This window comes from Chelmon rostratus, chromosome 17, assembly GCF_017976325.1.
Source record: "Chelmon rostratus isolate fCheRos1 chromosome 17, fCheRos1.pri, whole genome shotgun sequence".
Classification (NCBI taxonomy): domain Eukaryota; kingdom Metazoa; phylum Chordata; class Actinopteri; order Chaetodontiformes; family Chaetodontidae; genus Chelmon; species Chelmon rostratus.
The window spans coordinates 15,095,591-15,115,360 of record NC_055674.1 but is presented as its reverse complement, the minus strand read 5'-3'; the positions used below and the strand labels follow the sequence as shown (position 1 = coordinate 15,115,360).

At 42.9% G+C, this 19,770-nt stretch overlaps 1 protein-coding gene across 1 annotated transcript in view; it reads left to right on the top strand.

The window, feature by feature from the left end:
• Window positions 1–19,770, top strand: part of LOC121620940 (alpha-1,6-mannosylglycoprotein 6-beta-N-acetylglucosaminyltransferase B) — a 52,042-nt gene that overhangs the window by 3,128 nt on the left and 29,144 nt on the right. The window contains exons 3-7 of the mRNA XM_041957194.1: window positions 8,940–9,084; window positions 12,878–12,987; window positions 14,512–14,585; window positions 15,503–15,670; window positions 17,030–17,194. Of these exons, the coding sequence (XP_041813128.1) occupies window positions 8,940–9,084; window positions 12,878–12,987; window positions 14,512–14,585; window positions 15,503–15,670; window positions 17,030–17,194 (662 nt within the window). The remainder of the gene's footprint in view (window positions 1–8,939; window positions 9,085–12,877; window positions 12,988–14,511; window positions 14,586–15,502; window positions 15,671–17,029; window positions 17,195–19,770) is intronic.

Genomic DNA, 19,770 nt, shown 5'->3' with positions numbered 1-19,770 from the left:
AAACTTTGATTGAACAGCACCTTTCAGACAAGAAATCCAGCTGAAAGTGCTTTACAACAAGCAAATGCAACAAGTGCTTCACGTCAAAAAAAGACAAAGACTAAACACAAAAACAGGGACAGAAAATTAATGGAAAATAAGATGGAAAATAAAACCCACTTGATAATAGTGGCAAAAAATAAGATAGTAAGAAAGGACCTGAAGGAAAGAAAAATAAGGATGAAAATAGAAAGGAGAATATAAGATGGAGAATAAAACCCACTGAATAATAATGATAACATTTTACAAAAGTACACAGAATGAGAACACTATTTTAAAAGGAGTGCAGCAGTGGATAAGTGTGAGGCATAGCTAGTTGAAGGCTAAAGTGGAGAGAGAGGTTTTTAGCTTTCTTTTAAAAATATTCAGCGAGCTGCTTCCCTGATGTCTGTAGGCAGTGTGCACCAGAGCTCTGGGGCAGCATTGACAAACGCTGCAGCCTTGATTTTTCTTTCGGCTGTGGCCGGAAACCTCCGATAAACCAGCAGCAGTTGATCGCATTGCTCTTGAAGGCAAATGGTGAACAAGGGACTTAGCAACGTAGCTTGGTCCTTGCCTATTAAAGGCAATGTAATCACAGAGGTGGAGCTTAATATCAATTCTAAATGTTACAGGAAGAGCAGCTAAAACTGGACTGGTGTGCTCTCTCCTCTTGGTTCTGGTTAATAGGCGAGCTGCAGAGTTTTGAATGAGCTGAAGTCTCTCAGAATTTTTTTTTAGGGAGGCCAGTAAATATATTGTGTTACAATAATCAAGTCACCTTGAAATAAAGGCATGAATCAGTTTTTCAGCGTCTTTTTGATTTCTAAATGGCCGTACTTTAGCTTTTTTTTAAGGTGGAAAAGTCATGTTTTTGTCACCTTGATGTGGGACTTGAAGCTTAGATCTGAATCCAGGGTAAAGCCTTGAAACCTCAGATTTAATCCAGGGACTTTCCAGTTGCCAGGTTTGTCCTTGTTGAATTGAAAGAAATCATTGCTCATCCATTTATTTATTGCCAAAATACAGCTGGAACACCTACCTGGGAAAATCTGCGGATGTAATGAAAGTTATGCTGGTGTCATCACGGGATACAACTTATTACTTAACTTACGTAATAGTGTATGCAGAGCTGGTTTGGGGTGAAGGAGAGAGAAAGCGAGAGGGGTGAGGGGGATGGAAAACAGGAGAGCTGTCTGATTAATTAACCAGTCATAGGCTGCAGTCAAGGGAAGGCATCTGGCCTCGAGCTCATTAAACACTACCTCTGTGCAAACTCTCACCCTCTGCGTGTGAACGCCTGTTTGTGCACATGTGCATGTTTGGGAATGAGGATTAGCGGCGTGGGGAGTTGGCGTAATAGGAATGAGCAGGGATGAACTGTTCAGTGGACCTTGATGGCGCTAACTGCAAACACCCATCCAGCCTCTGCTGCTGGACGCTGTGCAGAGCTAAAGAGCACACACGCACACCTGCACCTGCACCCGTGTCGTCAGCCTGTGCGCGAACACGTGTGTGACATGCACTCATGCAGGAAATGTAAAAATGGCAGAGACACAGCGGGGGCACCTTAATATGTGCACTATTTTGAATCTGAAAGGGTACACAAAATGGCCAGGCTGCGCTGAGAGCAGCCACTGCCTCGTTTATTGCTCGTCCTGTGAATGGCACAACAATTGCCTGAAGAGCAAAAGGTTTGAAGAAAAATATGCAATTATTGTGTTGCTGCCTGCTGTTTCTCTGCCTGCCTTTCTATCTCTCCCCACCTTTTTCTTTTTATTTGTTTCTCTCCAGCTCTGTCTCTCTTAAAAATCTTACCTGAGATGCTCCAGGACTCTTAAACCCACTTTTCAGGTTTCCACAGACTCGATTTATGGCAGAATTCTAGATTTCTATGTGCTGTTTGTAAAATTACTACGTCTAAAAGTGTTGCACTCTTTGACACTCTAGAATACCACTCAGTTGCATTTGGATACTAAGCTATATCCAGATTTAAAATGCATGTATTTCGTTCATCACGTCCCTTTGAAGGTACAGGAAACTAATGATGTGGAAAAGATGTAAGGCAGGGACAGAGGGAGACTATTTCTACCAGAGTGGGGAGCATGAAAGGCGGAGGTATTTGATCCTAGATATCTTAAAGGCTCCAGAGGTGCGCTGTAGCTTTCTAATAAGCTCTTTGAAGACCACCGTCACAGTGTGTCCTTTTACCACAGGGGTCTTAATGCAGCTTTGCCACAAAGAGAGAAATGGGCCTAGGATGCTTTCAAGTTTTAACCCGGTCAGGGCAAGACTAATGGTTCAGATGTTAATGTGTTCTCTATCCCGACCTGCAAGCCCCATTACCTGAGGGTTTTTTTTTTTTTACAAGCGACAGAAAGACATGTTTCGTTGCAAACAGAGTAATGCATCTCTCGCCTAAAGCAGAAGATTTCTTAAATCTTTACCTATTCGAACTCATACATTTATATTTATCCTGCTGAAGCCATATTAAAAATAAGTAAAAAACATACATGTTGGCGGCTGGACTACTGAAACTGATTCAAAAGTAAAAGATAAGCTGCCTTTCCTGCAAAGTTTTAATCCATCGCTGAGCAGAGCATCAGGTGTGCAAGGAGTACCATGTTGACTATCCTGTTGACTGTGATCCTTTCACACACACCGACACAAACTTTTTTTATTTCATGCCTCAGCAGTCTTCACTACGTGATGCATGGAAATGAGTGCTAACACACATCAGTCCTAGTAAGGGTGTAGCATTTGCACGTCTGTCAAAGCGATGAACTTCAGTGCTTCGTTCGAAATGAGAAATGGGATAACTAATCTGCCTGAAATAGAAGCGCTCTCATCCAATGTTTGCAGACGTTATGAACAGCATAAACTGACCTTTGCCTGCCGATGGAACTTCACTGGTAGTTTAGAATAGCTGGAAATGAATGTGTGGCTGACTGCCTGGCTCTGTGCCTCACAAAAAAAGGAGGTGTGAATAAACTTGACTGCTCATTGTTTGCTCTGTCACAAGCTCCTGTCACCTTGTGGAAAGACCAGTGATTTTGTCTTGGATTGCAAGGCAGGTACAACAACAGGGGCTGTGCTGATTGTTGTTTGAAGCGGGCAGTGACACTCGACGAGATTCAGCTGCAAACATGTTCTCTGCGTCTCAGGTTGCTTTGTTGTTTTTGGCTTTGTGGCAATCAGCATCTTTTATTAGGCTTTAGATAAAGGATGCTTTTGATGTTAGTGTTGGTGTTATTGGCACATTTTAGGCAGACTGTTGTCACCACTTCTGCTTTTTAGTCTTTAGAAATTATTGTTAAGAAAAACAAGCAGTGTTTGTTTAATTTTGTGTGTAGACATGTTGGTTTGCTGGGGCAGCTGTGGCACTACTAGTTTTGCCTGATGGTGGCCATGCAGTAAGTGCATGCACGTGGACATATCAGCATGCATATCAGTAGCATATTGGCTTTTTATAAGTCATGATAAAACACTTATTAATGCCTTATTCTGAGGGTTAGAGTTATTGAAGGTTAGGGTTAGGTTATTAAGATTGTAATTCAGTTGTGAGTCAATACTTTTCTATTAATATACATGCTAATAAGCAGCTAGTTAATGTTGGATATGTGTACTAAAATATAAAGTGTTACCACACAATCATTTTCAAAGTAATTCATGCACAGGCAGCTTACCTACTAATCTGAAAAGTGATAACAGGCTGTCCTCCATCATTTTATAATATCAGCCTGAAGTGAGTGTGATAAGCAGGTTGATTTCAGCCTCTTTTGAAGCAAATGTATTGTTGATCATGAGCTGCAAACTAGGTCAGGAAATTCACTTCCAGACTTGTTTTATGTAGCATTTTCTATTCTTGTTGTTTCTTGCATTCATGCAAGATTTTTTTTTTTTTTTTGCGTGTGAAAACAGGAAATATGTTTATGCAAATGCTCATCATATTTTTATGGTTCTGCACAATCCTAGCAGCGAGAGCATAAAAGAGAATAAAACTACTAAACTCCCGTCCTGGAAAATGATCGTATGCTGTGACACTTGTGATTCTGGGTAAATCGAGTAGTGTGGGTTTTTAATAAAGGTGTACATGTTAGCAGAAGTTGAACTCTGCGTCTAAGTAGGCCTTTCTTCACCTTCAAAGGTGTGCGTTGCTGTTTTTACTGAAAAAAGAACACAACCCATATATTGAACATCAAATGACGGTATGGTTTAAAGCTGTGGTGAATCAATAAACGGAAGGCTGCAGTGTTTCAGTAGATGCGGTGTAAGAAAACATCACCGTGCTTCTAACTAAACGTCTATGTCTAAATACTGTGAGAAGGGTCAGAAGAGACAACTGAGGAAAAAAGATTTGGGTTTTAATTGAAGCCACAGAGAGCCACGGTTGAAAAATAGTGCAAGTTTCTTCCCGTTTTCAGGCTGTCAGGCACAATAAGAGGCTGGAGCTGCACAGAGGATAAGTGACAGAGGTTTCTCGGCTCTAATAGCTCCTGGATCTTGCAGCCAAAAAGAAGGGAGACACTCAATCTAAATCAGCCTTTTCTGTAATGAATATTTGAATTAGGACTGGCAGGCAAAGGTCTATCTGTGCATGTGCATGTAAGAGTGCAGAGCAGGAGGGAATGTATGAATTTATCTTGGTGACAGGTGAGATAGAGAGGTCTGACCCTCAGCTCGCTCAGGAAGAAAACCAGGCAGCCAGTGTGCATATAAGAGATGACAGGAATTATTTATTTGGCTCTCAATAGCGCCAATGAGGAGGAGAAATTTTTTTTCATTTAATTGAACATGACACCCTGCTAAACATTTGTTAGAATTGTATATGAGATCTTATAAAGCTATATCTTTTACTGGATTCTGCTGATGTTGCCATGGGACACAACGTGCTCAGCTCAAAACACATGTAACAGCCTCCTGGCCATATGTAGATTTCGTTGAATTAGGTACCCGTCTATGTAATGGAAACAGATGAGCAGTGGCTCTGAAGTGGTCTTTATTTTAGTATGGGAGCTTTATCCTCTGGCGATGCTGGTTATTTAATTTTCCTGCAGAAATAAAGTGAGACTGGTGTTATTGCAGCAACTTTATTGCTTATTTCTTACATCAGTTATTTTGCGTGTGTGTGTTTGTGGCTGATGGCTCATGAGCTTTCCTAACAAGTGCTGCCACATTGTCCTTATTTAGAGAGAGGGTTGACTAAAGCAACATACAAAGTTACGGTGTTCTGGTATTTTATCTTAGCAGGAAGTGAGTGAAATGACTTTATGCACCTTCTGTTTAGTGATGAGACATACTTGTGCAGAAATTATACACATCATCTGAATATTGGAGCGCCTCGGGGTGAAAATATGTCCAGAGCCTCCCTCTGAGATCGTGTGAAGCAGGGTCTTAATCCTCCACTCCTCGTAAATATGATTCTGTTTATAAAGCGACTGTGCTGTTTGATAAAGATGTTTAAATTTATTTTCGAGAGGCCTTATCTAAATGAACCGTAGACAGATTGATCAATAAAAGCACTGACACCGTTTAACTTGGAGCTGTAACACTCCGATGTTCTCTGGGGAACTTCGGAAGCTTATCAAAACACCAATTTGTTAGTCATGTAAAGAGCTTTGGCTGTACGGGCTCAGGGTGAGGACTTAAAAGCACGATTCACAGACTGAAGAGGTGAGGTCAGCACAAAGTGTGCTAAGGTCGTTGATGAGCAGGATTCAGCAACAGGAAGACAAAAGACCCGAGCACTGCAATGGCCCAATGGACGATCTGGTGGAGAACTACAGCTCGAGGGCAGGTACATACTGTTCAGTTGATGGTAGAAAAAGAGAGTTGCGGTACTTCCCTTGACTTTGGCTACAATTGTGAAAAGCAGAAGCATCGCTGAGCAGTTCCCGCACTGAACCTCTTTCATTTTCAGTGTTCCCAAGAAGGCTCGCCTGAAAAATGCGTCAAAAGACGTCTTTATTTTTTCACATTTTAAGACATTAGCTGACCTCTCGTATAATCAATAGTGGTATTTTATGCACCCAGCTTTAGTTAATGCGTATCATAAGAAGGTTTTGTGAGCAGTGACAAAAGCCCTGATCTAGCACTACTAACAACAGGTGTAGAAGGCCATGGGTGGGGGGACAGACTGGACATGACCAGGTTTTTGCCCCGATCCTGCCTCATAGATGCTGTGCCAATGACAAATGGACGTTTCGTAGAAGCAGCTAGTGGAAGGATGCAGTGGCTATTTTGAACGCTTGTGTGCCTTTCCTGACCTGTGCTCTTCCATCCTCCTCCCCCTGTAGGAGGTCGAATGGGTGTCTTTGAAAACTGGCCGTTAGAAGGAAAGGCTCATCTGCCGTCTCTGTGGACATAATGAAACCAAATGTTTTGTTGAATGCAGTTGAATACTTGCCTATTTTGCACTATCGACTAAACTTCTTTCTTCGAAATCGAGCAGTTGCTGGCATTCATTGGTATTCACTTGTTGTGCACGTTGTGTGGATGTCTTAACATACGATAACATTAGGATGTGAGTAATTGTGACCGAAGCATACATACTGTATATGCATTCCACGTTATGGGAGCAGGCCCCCTTCTCTCTGAAATTAAACACAGAAAAAATGATTAATTGTTTCTTCGCAATTCCCAGGGAAAAAAATTACATATATTGAATATAAGTGCAGTCAACCTTGAAATCATTTTGTATTATGCGTTAGTATTTACCAAAAGTTTTGCATTCTTTCATTCTGTGAGCTTCAGTTCTGAGATTTTGGAAATGCTTGTAGGCAGCGAGACTCTCTATGGCTCTGTGGGCAGTTGTTTATAGCTGGTTGGCCGCTGGTTCACAGTGAAGGCTACAGTACAAATGGTGATCTAATTGGAATTTGTTCATAATATCGATTGTGCTGTGGCACTTCCGAAATTGAGTCGTTAAAGGAGATTAGCTGCTGCTAAATTGGCCCTTTATTAACCGGCGGATGAGGAATGACACAGAGGAGGCTCTGCATTAGCACATAGATACCATCAACTCCTGCTGCACCGCTGTCAGCACGCCGGACTGTGCATTGGAAAAAACACATTAGCCAGTGTTTCCCGAGAGGGGACAGGAAGCAAGAGTAAAAAGCAGCCTGATGAACAGTTGATTGCAAACATATATAAGGCTCACTTCTAAAAATGTGCTGTGTAGGAAGGGTGCTCGGTCTCGGTAATGGTGATTTACGAGCTCAGTGTGTGCGAGGAGCATTACTGTGAAGAAATGTGAGTTCTTCCCACACTAGCCCAGAGGCTTTGTTTAGATTTAGTGCAGCAAGCGCACAGCAGCTGAAAGGGGATCCTCTGAACTTCACAAATATTCTTTAAAATCTACAAATTTCTTCACAATTAAATATACATAAGGATGGTAGAATAACTGCTTGTTAAGAATAGTTTTTTTTTATAGATTTTGGTGCTCAAGCTTTGGTCTTGCAGTTACTTGCAGCAAGCTTCAGACTGTGTTGACTTGGACAGTATAGTGATAAAGTACCCTACAGTGCTCTGCTCTTCTCTCTCGCTCTTCTTTTCAAATGTATTGATAAACTGCTGCTTTAAGGCTGTGAGCCTGAATGGGAATTCATTTAGTCTCCCTCTTGGTGTCTGTGGAAGGAAAAATTGTTGTCTAACTGCTGAATTATTCAAAAGGAGACGTCTTTGGGCCACTTTGACTGAAGTTATTCCAGAGATGACTGAAACTGTGGAAAGCTGAAGCAGAAAATATGTAAAGGCAATAAAGGGGAGAGATTTAGCTGAATGTGTGGGGTCTCCCTGAACGCAATTCACTTTTGAGATGAAATATACAACTGCAACTGCTTCTGTATTTCTTGTTTCTGATGCTGACTGCTTTTCATCCCTTCAGAAACCTCAACAACACATATACAGTCATATACACGCAGGCCAAGAGAAGTGGGAGATTTCTGTCTTGGTCCTTGGTCCTTATTTCATTCACTGGTGATGTAATAGAATTTCTTTTCAGAGAAAGGTGACTTTCTGCTGGCCAGTGACAAATGAACTCTGACAGGAGAAGTCAGTGTGCACACATCGCCGTTTCCAAAGCCTAATGCAATTGATGAGGGATCGCTGAAATCGGAGGCTTTATTTTCACTCGCAGTCCACAAGAACAATATGAGGCTGTTGTTGGTCTCCACTATTTTTCTCAGGGGTTCACACCACAAATTCACTCCCAAGTCCCGTGAGTGGCGTTTTTTATCTTCATTCTTTGTATTTTCTGCATTTTCGGGCTATCTTCATGAACTCTTATGGTGATTTTGAACTGTGATGCAAGTACGTGTCAATGATTACACAAACAGTGTGGGGTCAAGACCTTACGTCACTTGCGATGCTGTCTGAAACCTGCTTTGACCTCAGTGTTTATAGCCATAGGCGGGTTAATTGACTAGGTGTTCGCTGGCAGCATCATTCTGGTTTACCACCAGTCAGGTCATTAATAATATGAGTCGAGCAGGAAGACAAAACCAATACCGTCAGACTAATTTGCCCGTTCCTGTGTTGCTGGAAGCTGGAAGCCGGCCCTTGATGATGACCTGCTGGTTTAGTATTGAAGGACAAAAGAAAATAGAGACTGAAGTGATGTTTATAAGTAAACCAACAGTAAAACAGGACATGAAGAAAATGGTTTTAAAAGTGACCTTCAGCGAGTCTGTGCTACACTGGTGAGTTAAAAAAAGCTTGTACAGTCAATCATTTCAGAGGTAAAACCAACATGTTTTTGAGATCAGAACAACAAGCAGTTCTTTTTTTGTTCATCTGACCTTGTTTTCTGCTTTACATAAAGTCAAATGGGACTTTACATTTAAACACACTGTGCCATGCCAGAAAATGATTAAATTCACAGTCTTATTTAGTCTAATTTATTTCCTCATCGTCTTTTTCAGTGCTCGGTGGCCAAGAATCTCGTGGGGTGCTGAGGAAAATCAGTGACATGCTGGAGGTCATTATGAAGAGGATGGATGCTCTGTCTAAACTGGGGAACACCACAGAAACCCACAGGCTGGACGAGCTCAGCTCGGCCCTGGACAGGTACAACATCTTGGTCTCTATTGTCTCGTTGGTTTCTAACGTCTATCAAATGTGTTTCACTTTACATACAGCTTGTGTAACATGCTGTCGTGTAAGGTGTCAGAGGAAGGCAGCATATTACCTGCAGAAAATTTCGGAAATTGGAGTAGACTGGTGAAGAAAGCACTTTGTTCTTCTCATTCTTCAGAGTAATGGCACTCACTGCAGGGCTTTTCAAAAACTGTGCATCAGACATGCTAAGTATAAGATGTAGACTAGAGTCGTGGGGCGGGGCTGGTGTGTATTTGGATGAAATTTCTATGTCTTCACTGTCAGTAACTAAACAATCTGCTGGTGATAACTTTACTAAACCGTCGCTGTGGTATTTAGTATGCAGTACAGGCTCAATTGTATGTATGTATTTGATCAATATCCAGGTGCTCTGGCTTATACAGATGTGATCTAATTATTACGACAGGCCTCCTTCTGGTGAGAGCCAGCCCGCCGACAAAGGACTCTTTATTAACTGGCCGAGGACATTTAGCTTTTTGAAATCATCAAACTTGAGAAGTGTTGGAGGGGATCACTGCAGTGTTGTCAGTCGTGATGGAATCGTGCTCAAATAGTCTGGGAAAGAGCAGCAGCTCAAAGCCGTCAAGGTCGAACTTAAGGCATTGCAGAATATTCTGTTTAGCTCTCACCTGCGTGCTAAAGGTTAAATTCATCGGCATAGCAACGGTAAGATAAAAACATGGAGGCTGAAGACGACCTTAGAGTTACAGTGTGAAGAAAGGAAGCGGGCCAAGCGTGGAGCCCTGCAGCATCTCAGTGGAGCAGGCGCCTGCTGTGAATAGAGCCTGGTGCCACGGAAACCTGGTGTTGAGGAGGATGATATGTGTTAGAACAAACCCCATCCCTCTCCCTGGGCAGCTGGAGAAATGAAAGAGACTGTCATATCCAAAAAAAACAAACAAAAAAGAGCAGGGGTCTTGCTGCCAGCCCCGAGTTGTGGGTGCTCTATGGTTGCCATGGCAACAGACCTTTTTTCACGTGCCCGCACCTGCTCAGGGTTTGAGGAGAGGAAGCTCCCTCCTGTTTCTGCCTTTGCTGTTTCCCTCCCGGACTTCACCCGCCTCTTCCCCACAGCCGGGAAATATCTTCTCTGAAATCCACTTCAATAGAGCCGGAACTGCCACACAACAACGGCAACCACCTCTGATGATATTAAAAGGCATTGTAATAACATTTGCAATTCACAATATGTCTGGCCTCTGTGTAACTGCTGCCGACTGCAAATAACGAACAATGACAGAAGAGGTGCGACTCCTCACCTGACCTGACTCTTCAGAAGCCTGGGGGGAAATATTTATTGTACTCTGGCCAAAACTCTGCATGTAATTATTTTTATCTGCAGTTTGATATCACACTTACAGAATTTAATTTTCTCTATAAAATGCCCTGTGGACATAGTCTCAGTCATATAGTTCTAACAGTCATTTAATTGGCTTCTCAGGGAGTAAACTGGAAACGCTACAGTGACAAAGGCCAAATAGTTTTAAAACCAACTTGGTGGTTAAAATGTACCTCATGCTGATGCTTCTTGGCCTTATCTTATGTCACTCGGGTGATTAAAAAACTCTGTATGGCTCGGGGTCAGGGTTGACCCTGGAGATCACTGCGAGATCTTTCAGCAGGAAAAACTTTGCCCACCTGGTATGCAGTTAAAAAGCAATTAGATCGTCCTCTTGCTCTTCAACAGCAGACAGACTCTCCTGGGTCAGAGTCCCTGCAGTGTAAATATGGGATGGCTCAGTCTGAGACCAGCAATGTGTCTGCAGTAACAGACAGCGGAAGCTTTTGTACCGCTGCATAATAATCATTGCTCTGTGTGTGTACTTTCCTGTACCACTGTGTCTGTGTAATTGCCAATTAATTTGCGCTGACCTGCTCGACTAAAGGATAGAAGAGAACAGAAGAGAAGGTTTGGCCACCACTTGCCTCCTGGGCACAACTCGGAAAAATGTAATTGGGGTTTAGGATTATGTTAAGTTATGCATATAAGCACGGTTAGCTTACTGTCCCCTGGCACACGCACAGAAATACACGCCGCCTCAATGAAATCAGAGTTTTTATTGCTCGATCTGCATCTGGCTCAGCGCTGCTCCGTTCGTTGCTGCGGGTTTACATATTCGGAGCTGTTTAATGAGAAATGTAAATCCCAGAAAAACTACCACACAACAAGAGACGCTCATTAAAATGATTCATTAAAGTGTTTGTTTTCATGTAAAACAGGGCAATGATACAGTCATTCCACGAATGAATGCTGGCTGATTTGAACATATGCAGCACACATCGATGAAGTCGTGCGTTGATGTGCAAAGGAGGTAGAGGTTCACTCGTGATGCCGCTTGTCAGATGATATCCAGCGGGTCTGAATATGTGCTGAGTCGCGCAGAGACCAGGATCGCACTGCAAAAGGCTTCCCACCATTTTAATAGGATATACCAGTAACTGCAAACATAAAGTATTTACAAGCTTCCCTCTTGCAAAATTCAACTAGCGACACATACGGTTTTGAAAATATGATGATCACTACTAAATATTTACGAGTGGCCAAACTCTGTGTGACAGTATAACACAATCAACAACAAATCAAATAAAAGGAGTTTCTATCCAAAGATTTCCACCATTTAAAAGTCTCCACCCAGTCCCTGAGGGATTTTACAGAACTCTAGGTTGTAGTGCTGAAAAAAATAGTTGATTAATTAGCAAATCAAAAGAAAATTATTTGCCAACTGTTTTAATAATCAATCATTTATCAAACCAAAATGTCTTTTTTTTGCAGATTTGCTTTATTTGTTGTTATTTCAGCTGAAATTGCCTTTGGGTTTCAGACTGTTGATCAGGCAAAACAAGCAATTTGACAACAAATAGGAACTCGCTGATTTCCCTTTTTTTAGTGTTGGCTGAGAAAACACAGAGGTGTGTCTGCATGAATGCATTAACCGCTGAGGCAGGTAGCCGCAGTGTGTTTCTCAGATGTCTCTCCTCTTAATGCACAGAAAGGTACTTACACAGGCAATCTCTCCTCCCCTCCTGGTGTTTGCACCTTGTAGAGCACTTAATGTGCCATGGGCTTGTTTCCGGTAGGACTGCACATATTGTAGCAAGCCTTGGAATATATTCTGATGAAATTAGGCTCTGGGGACGAAGGTTCTGGACTGAAAGTTTCAGATCATTTGCTGGTGCTCTGTTTCATAGACATGTCACAGATTTCCAAAATCTCTGGGAAATGTAACGCTGCACTGTGATGAATATTGCAAATGCTCCTCTTCTCTTTCCTCCCTCTGTGTCTCGTCCTCCACATCGCATCCTCCATTGTAAATATTGGTTCCTGATTGTTTTGCAAACAGCTTTTAGGCCACAGAGGTCAAGTGCAGTGAAACACATTTGCTAACAGCCTAATTGTCTTCTGTTTTTATTTCCCCCGGGGTCCCACTTTAATATTCCGAGTTTCTTTTTTATCTCAACAAATAAATTATCTGTCAGTGTTTAAAAGCTTTTTCGATTTCACGCCTCAAGTTCTAGACAATTAGCATTTCTTCCACTACTTCAAGCTCACTGTGAAGGGTGGAAAAACAACAAATACGGCTGGATGAAGGGAAGCTATAAAAGAAAGATGGGGTTTCTTTTGAAGCTGCCTGATCGCACTTTGAAGAGAATTATAGGATGGTTGTTGCTGGCATATTTTTAGATAACCTCTCTCTCTCTCTGTGTGTGTGTGTGTGTGTGTGTGTGTGACATGCATGGTCAGGATTCAGCCTATAGGGTTAGTGGAGCGGATTCAGGCCATAGCCCAGAACATGTCCGACTTGGCAGTGAGGGTGGAGCAAATCCTACAGCGCAGCATTGCCAGCAACAGAGGTACAATTTGAAACAAACACTCACACACACACACACACACACACACACACACACCTGGAGAATGCCAAATATAGCTAGCCCTTCAGATGAATCCCCCCCTGTCCATTTTAAATCCATCCAATCTGCAGGTACTTCTCCTCTCAGCCCACATAAGGCCGACTGTCAAGCCTGGATCCAGTCTAACGCTTGAATGAACAATTCATGTCTAACGTGCATTTGCTGGTTGATCATATAGAACATGACAGACATTATTCACGGCACATTAGCCGTTCAAGTAGCAAGCCGCTGTTTGTGTCAGGGTGGAAGAACTCCTGTGCGGCGCAGTGTTGTTGCCGTATCACAACCACGCGACTGCGGGATGTTTAAATCATAATGATGAATTGCTATCTAGTTAATGGGATCCGGGCCTGTCTGCTTTCTTTATTAGCCTTCATTCTCAATTTCTTTATTGGGCACAGAATAGAAATCAGACAACGCAATTTAATCCATAATTCAATTCCTCTCCTGTATCCACTACATTGCACTTTATGACTATTCAGCTCACTGTCTCATTAAAACAGCGTCAGGTAATTTGTCTGTTGTCATAATGTATGATATTATTTAAATAATGTTGATCTGAACCCAGCTAAGTTTTGTCGGTGACAGGCAACAGCACTTTTCACGGTGAGAGGTCTGTCGTTATCATGCTAATCAGACAGAATGGCTGGCGGTTGGTTGTCTGTGATTGTGCTCTGCGACGCTCGGCGGGATGCTGGCCGAGGAGCTGCAACTGCTCCTTTAATTAGCCCTACTAGTGCCGGGCTTCAAGGAGAAGAAAGGAGGGGAAAGGAAGGAGGAGAGAGGCGGAGAGGAAAAGGAAAGAGACAGGAAAGATGGGAAGAGAAGAAAAACAGGGAGCAAGAGAGGGGGAAGGTTATGATTTTTATGAATCCCACGAAGGCAATTTATCTATAGTAAATCCAGGAGTGGGATGGAAGAGAGACCGGCCATTCAGCAGGGGAGGCCGAGCTTTTACACGAGCTCGTTAGCTCCTTGGTTTCACCACTCTCTGATGTATCTCTGTTCATCCTAAAGGCAGGAGGATATATGCTGTAATGTAAAAGACAATCAGACTTAAGGCCTTAGGGAAATGCTGTAAAGACCTGTTTGAGAGATGATCAATTGGGAGGCCCAAAGCCTAATGACTCTATCTATTCACACATACCAGCTGTATGGAGCTCAGTGTTGTATTGCAAAATGAAACCTCACATGAATCTGGTATATCGACAGAATTTCTAGATAATGGGACAAAGTAATACAGGACAGATTCTTGGATTTGATCGACCAAACACATAAAAACACAGTCGATATTCTGGATGTACCTTGCCAGCATGTTTTTTGTTTGTTTTCGCCGTCCTCTTTTTGTTTGACTTTTGTTTTCTATGTGCTGACGGAAAAAAATCCAAACTATTCAGCCTTTTTGCTGATTTGTGTGGTCCGTGGGTACAGGCTCTGATAAATACCCTCCGTTCGTCTTTTCTCCAGTTAGGGACGGAGCATTAGGACAATGCGAGACTCCTAAAGATCCCCGTTATCCGGACTGTGCCAGCAAGATGGATGTAAGTCTTCTGATCTCACTTTAAGTCCAAACAATTTTACACACAGAGCAAGCATCGCTTTGTCCTCTCTTGGCGGCTCACCTTGAAGCAACATAAATTTTGTATATTAAGATAAGAGGATGTATAAAGGCTCCTCGCAGAGAAAGGGGTTGTCTGAGCAACAAATTGTACTGAGTGACAGCAAAGAACACGAGGAACAGAAAGAATATAAATGAAACAAAATAATATACATGTAATATGTGCTAATTACAGACTGTTCTAGTGTGTGGGAGGTGTACAGCCCACCTGCCTCAATATAATCTTGCAGTTTCAGGAGTCTTTGAACAGAAAGCAGTCTCAGGTCAGTCAGCAGAAAACAGAAGACACTTTACCCCGCGGGAGTAAGATGGATGTTCCTCGAGCTCACCAAATGCAGTGTCGGACATGTCATCAGCGATGGGGTTCAGGGAAGCCCTCGCCTCCCTCATGAAAACCATCTAGCCTAGAATTAGTTCAGCCTAATAACAAAACCAGACTTTTTCACTATTTGACATCATCCTGTCTGGTTCCCAAGCAGCCCACAAAGAACAATGTCTTCTGGAGAAACTGACCCAGACAGATGCTTTACCCAGATTACATCTTGATAATGAAGCCAGCGGATGTTGCTTTCTGTGCATGAACAAATTATAAAGGACCAGAGGAATCAAATTAAAGTTAAGGTTAAAATGTGATGGCAAAGTGCCCATGTGCTGTTCCACAGGGTCACTTTTTGTCAGGTTCAAAATGATGAGAGGACATAAGGGATGGACTTCAAACCGGCCTCTAAAGGCACCTTTTTACATCTTTAGTCAAATGTAAGAGTTTGCTATTGATGAAGTGCCCCGAAGGAGTATTCTTGACATTTTTGAGAGACAGCTGTTTTGGTGTTTGCCTTCCAGTGGATGCGTGCTCGTTGGACCTCAGACCCTTGCTATGCCTTTTATGGCGTGGACGGCTCCGATTGCTCCTTCCTCGTCTACCTGAGCGAGGTGGAGTGGTTCTGCCCCCCGCTGGCCTGGAGGAACCAGACTGCCACGCCCACCTTGAAGCCTCCGCCCAAGAGACAGGTAACACCTCCTCATCGTCCCACAGCGGCACAGTTAGCTGGGGAGGAGGATGGGAACAGAGCGCAGGGCGACAGTTTGACATAGGGGTAAAACAATTTCCCACGAAGGCAGAGAGTAGTGCAGTTCCTCGAAAGCACAAGCAGTCAATCTGTTCCTCGCAACTGTTCATCGCAAGGAGAAGATCATGTGGAAAAAGTATGAAACCCTCTCAGTTAAAATCAGTGAAAGGGCAGCTGATGACTGAAGAAGAACATAATGAATTCTTCACATGCCACAAAGGTGTCGCGCATATAACAATGACAAGCAATCTGAAAGAAAGGGGGGAAAAAATGCTGCTACTGTAGATCTGGTAGCTTGCTGATGCTACAGAGTTGCTTATCTTATCTTTGTCACTTCATTTTTTGGTCAGTAGCTCTTGGGAGGATGTAAATACCCACCTGCACACTGTCCCTCACAGGGCGTTCTGGCTGTCACTCTTTTGCCTCCCTGCATCATTTCACTTCTAATTTCAGCACCATGCGCATGATGCGTTAGGCTTACAACTGCTCCTCAAGGTCTATCCCACCATTCGCCTCGGTTTCCTCCTCCCTATCGCTCCCCAGAGTAACGTGCAGCCGGCATGGCGGGCCCTGATGTGAATTCACTCTGCAGCTCTACCTTCTGCTCTAATTGCCAGCCTGTATTCACAGAGACTAATCCCAAGGCTTCCCTCGGGTACCCTGCATTTTGCTGCGCCGTACACAAGTCGCACTCGAGAGCAATAATTCACCTGCATTGCGAGAGTACAGCGCAGCTCTGCATATTGATTTTACCTCTGAGAGAGTCTCAGTTTCTTTTATAGTGTCTGTGTTTTTGAGAGACGGTTCGCATGCATCAGTTTCTCTTCTGTATCTTTATAAGTCCTCTGCGGACCCCCAATGCACTTACTCGATTGATTAATACTCGCATGCTGGTATTGCGCTGTGATGCAGTGATTATAGTGGGCAGAGGAGGAGATGTAAAATGAGAGCAGACTATTTATGAGGATGATCCAGGAACCCCTCAGGCGACCCGTCTGATACTAGCAGATAACAGGATATGACAGGCTTTCTGTGCTCTCTATACCATCTTAACTACCTCCAATGAAAATGTGGAAAGCAGCCTTATAATGTCTATTCAGTTGTCGTTTTTTTTAGTATCCAACCCCTCCTGCTTTGGGCTGATTAGAAATCTGAATAGCAGCCTGTTCTTTAGCATTTTCAGGTGCACAACCTCTGCACAAGAGTCACATAAAGACACGAAACACTAGCTAATAAAGAGGCCACATGCAGAACTTCTCCACACTTTCCATTGATTATTTTTACTTCTCCTGTCACCCAGGCTGTTTTCCAGTCTGACATCGGGGCTCTGCTGGAGCAGGTGGGCACCGGGAAGGAGTCGCTGAGCTTCATGAAGAGACGCATACGCAGGCTGGCGGCACAGTGGGCCTCTGCTGCTCGCCGGCTGGATGACAAGCTCCGCAGCCACTGGAGAGAGCAGAAAAGGGTGAATATGAGGCATTGTTCACACGCTGGAGGATGAAAGTGGATGATAAGAGAACAAGCCTGTGTTGTGGTTTCACCTTTTCAAAGTGTTGCGGCTGCCACAGACTGCAGATGATGAGCCAGTAAAAAAGGGCTTCGCTCAGTTTCAACAGATTTTCTTTCTTGTTTTTTCCTATAACTCTGAAAACATATTTCTCAGCTCCTAATTTGACATAAATCCATCTGTCTTGGCATTAAAGAGGGGAAAAAAATTTGATGTTTTTTATCAAACAGTTCTGAGAAAGCCAGACAGTCCTTTAATGCCCACATGCCGGGCTGTTACCAGAACAGCTGTGACATTTTGTTGGACTAACATTTTCTCCTTTTATCTCCGGCTACTCGGTGTGAATCGCAGAATGCTGAGTAACGGACATAAGTAGATAATGATGCAGAGGAACTCCTAGCAGGCATTGATTAGCTTTGGTGCACTTTCCCCTCTAACATTTACAGGGACATTTCCACAAAGTGTCAAAGAATGCTGCCTGCTGGAACAGACGTCTGATGAAATAGCAATGACATTAGATCCCGCCTGTTGTACATATTAAAACTTTCACAGAGGACCTAAAAAGTGTCCTTAGGATGTGCAATGCACAGTAAATGTTTGATGTCTATCACTTACTGTACGTTGCATGAAATATCATATATCATGCAGACCATGCCACTCTCAGGGTGGTGTAGAGTCAGTGCTCCACACTGCTACACTTTTATCCTCTGAGTTATTTCTGCCTTTTTGTGGCTGTTTGATGTGTTGATGACACAGTGATTTGTTTGGTGCTTGAACGTTCTTCTCTCGCTGGCTGTGGGGTGCCAGCCGTCTTCTTTTGACTTTGACTGCTCAGTTTTTTTTGCTCCAGAATAGGCTGTAGTGGTAAGAATAACCAAGTGGTGGTTTGCGACGCTCAGAAATTGAACCAGTCAATCTGTTTGCTTCGTTTAAGACCTGCGGAGATTTTAAATTAATGCGTATGATATGTCATCATCACTGTCACTCTTAAAATAGACAAACTCCACCAGAGACGCTTCAGTCCTAGAAAATAATGTGCGCAGCTCTGAGGTTTGTGGTCCTCTGCCTTATCCATTCTACCCATACATTTATGTATGGATGAGGCTTCTTATCACCGCCTGACATGTGGGATCAGTTACGCTGACAAACAAATGACTAATGCTGTGAAATCTTGGCACACAATAACATCCTATAAGTGACTCAGAGTGGTGCTATTTTTACAGCCACACTGTAGGTGAGCGTAAATGGGGGCATGCGGTAATTTGAGAGATGGAGAGACCTTCACATCTGTTGAACACATATGACATTGACGTGTATTACCCAGAAGAATTTACAGTAGCTACATTTGTTCGATATACAGTATCCCTGTTGTCCATTAAAGAGGCACTCCAGTTTCTGATCAGCCCGTGAAAACAGTTATATTAAGTCTTCTGCTGCTCTGAGGGAGCTTTCCAAGGTTTGAAAATAAAAATAAGATTAATGATGTCACAGTGACACACTTGAGAATTAAAATAATGGGACAAAAAAGCAGCCCCCTTCTCTAACTAAAGTGTGGGGTTTGAAAGAAGTGGGTGGTGTCGGACTTGTGTGGGATTTTGGGAGCTTGATCCCTACTAGGGACTAAAAGTCAGGATTTCTCTGCCTCTTTTGTTTCAGTCTTTTTAAAAACTGCCTCTTGCGAGTTCCCCACCACAACGGAAGCATAATACTAAATAGTCGGAGTTAAATTGTGAGCAAACCACATTGTGGTTAAGTTGCTCTTTTCAGCACTAAATCTGATGTCAAAGCACTCTAGTAAGAACATATCGTATACTCCATGCTTTAAAGGACAGCACTGCAGGGAGAAAACATACAGAAACCAACTAATTTGCATATGTATAACATGATTCATTATGAATATAAAAATGCAACCTTAGTTAGGGCACTTCAAGTTTATTTTGCCCGAAGCCCCCTTCGTGTATGACCCTTTTTCTACACATTTGCATGCATGCTGTGTGCATATCTGCATGCAGTCTTATATTAGTGCAGCACAGTGTAATTATATATGTGTATATATATATATGTCAGTTTGCATCTCATAGTGAAGTGGCTTAGCATTGTATTTTAGATGTCAATTTCACAGAGTCGTATTGCTCATGTGGACATGTGGACAGCTTTCCACAAATCCCTCTGTGGCTGAAAAGAGGCTTGATACTCCAAAAGCTTAAATGAAACATGAGGAATGAAAGAGATTCATTTGTAGTGTTTTGCTTCTTCTAAACGAGCCGACAGCATCCTGGCGTTCTGCCCCGTGTATGTGTCTGGTTTGATCAGTTTCTTTCATCGGCCAGTTTTCGGCTGGATAAATCAAAGCCCATTCTGTAAATAACATCACGCTCTTCCCAAACGCCTGCTTCTTCCCCACTGGGAAGAGAGCTTTGTTTATTGTAATGGTGTGTTTGACAGTAATGATTGCCGTCCATTAACCAAACCCTGTAGGATCAGCTGCTGTCGCTGAAACGCTGAGTGCTGTTGAGAAACCAGACATAGACATT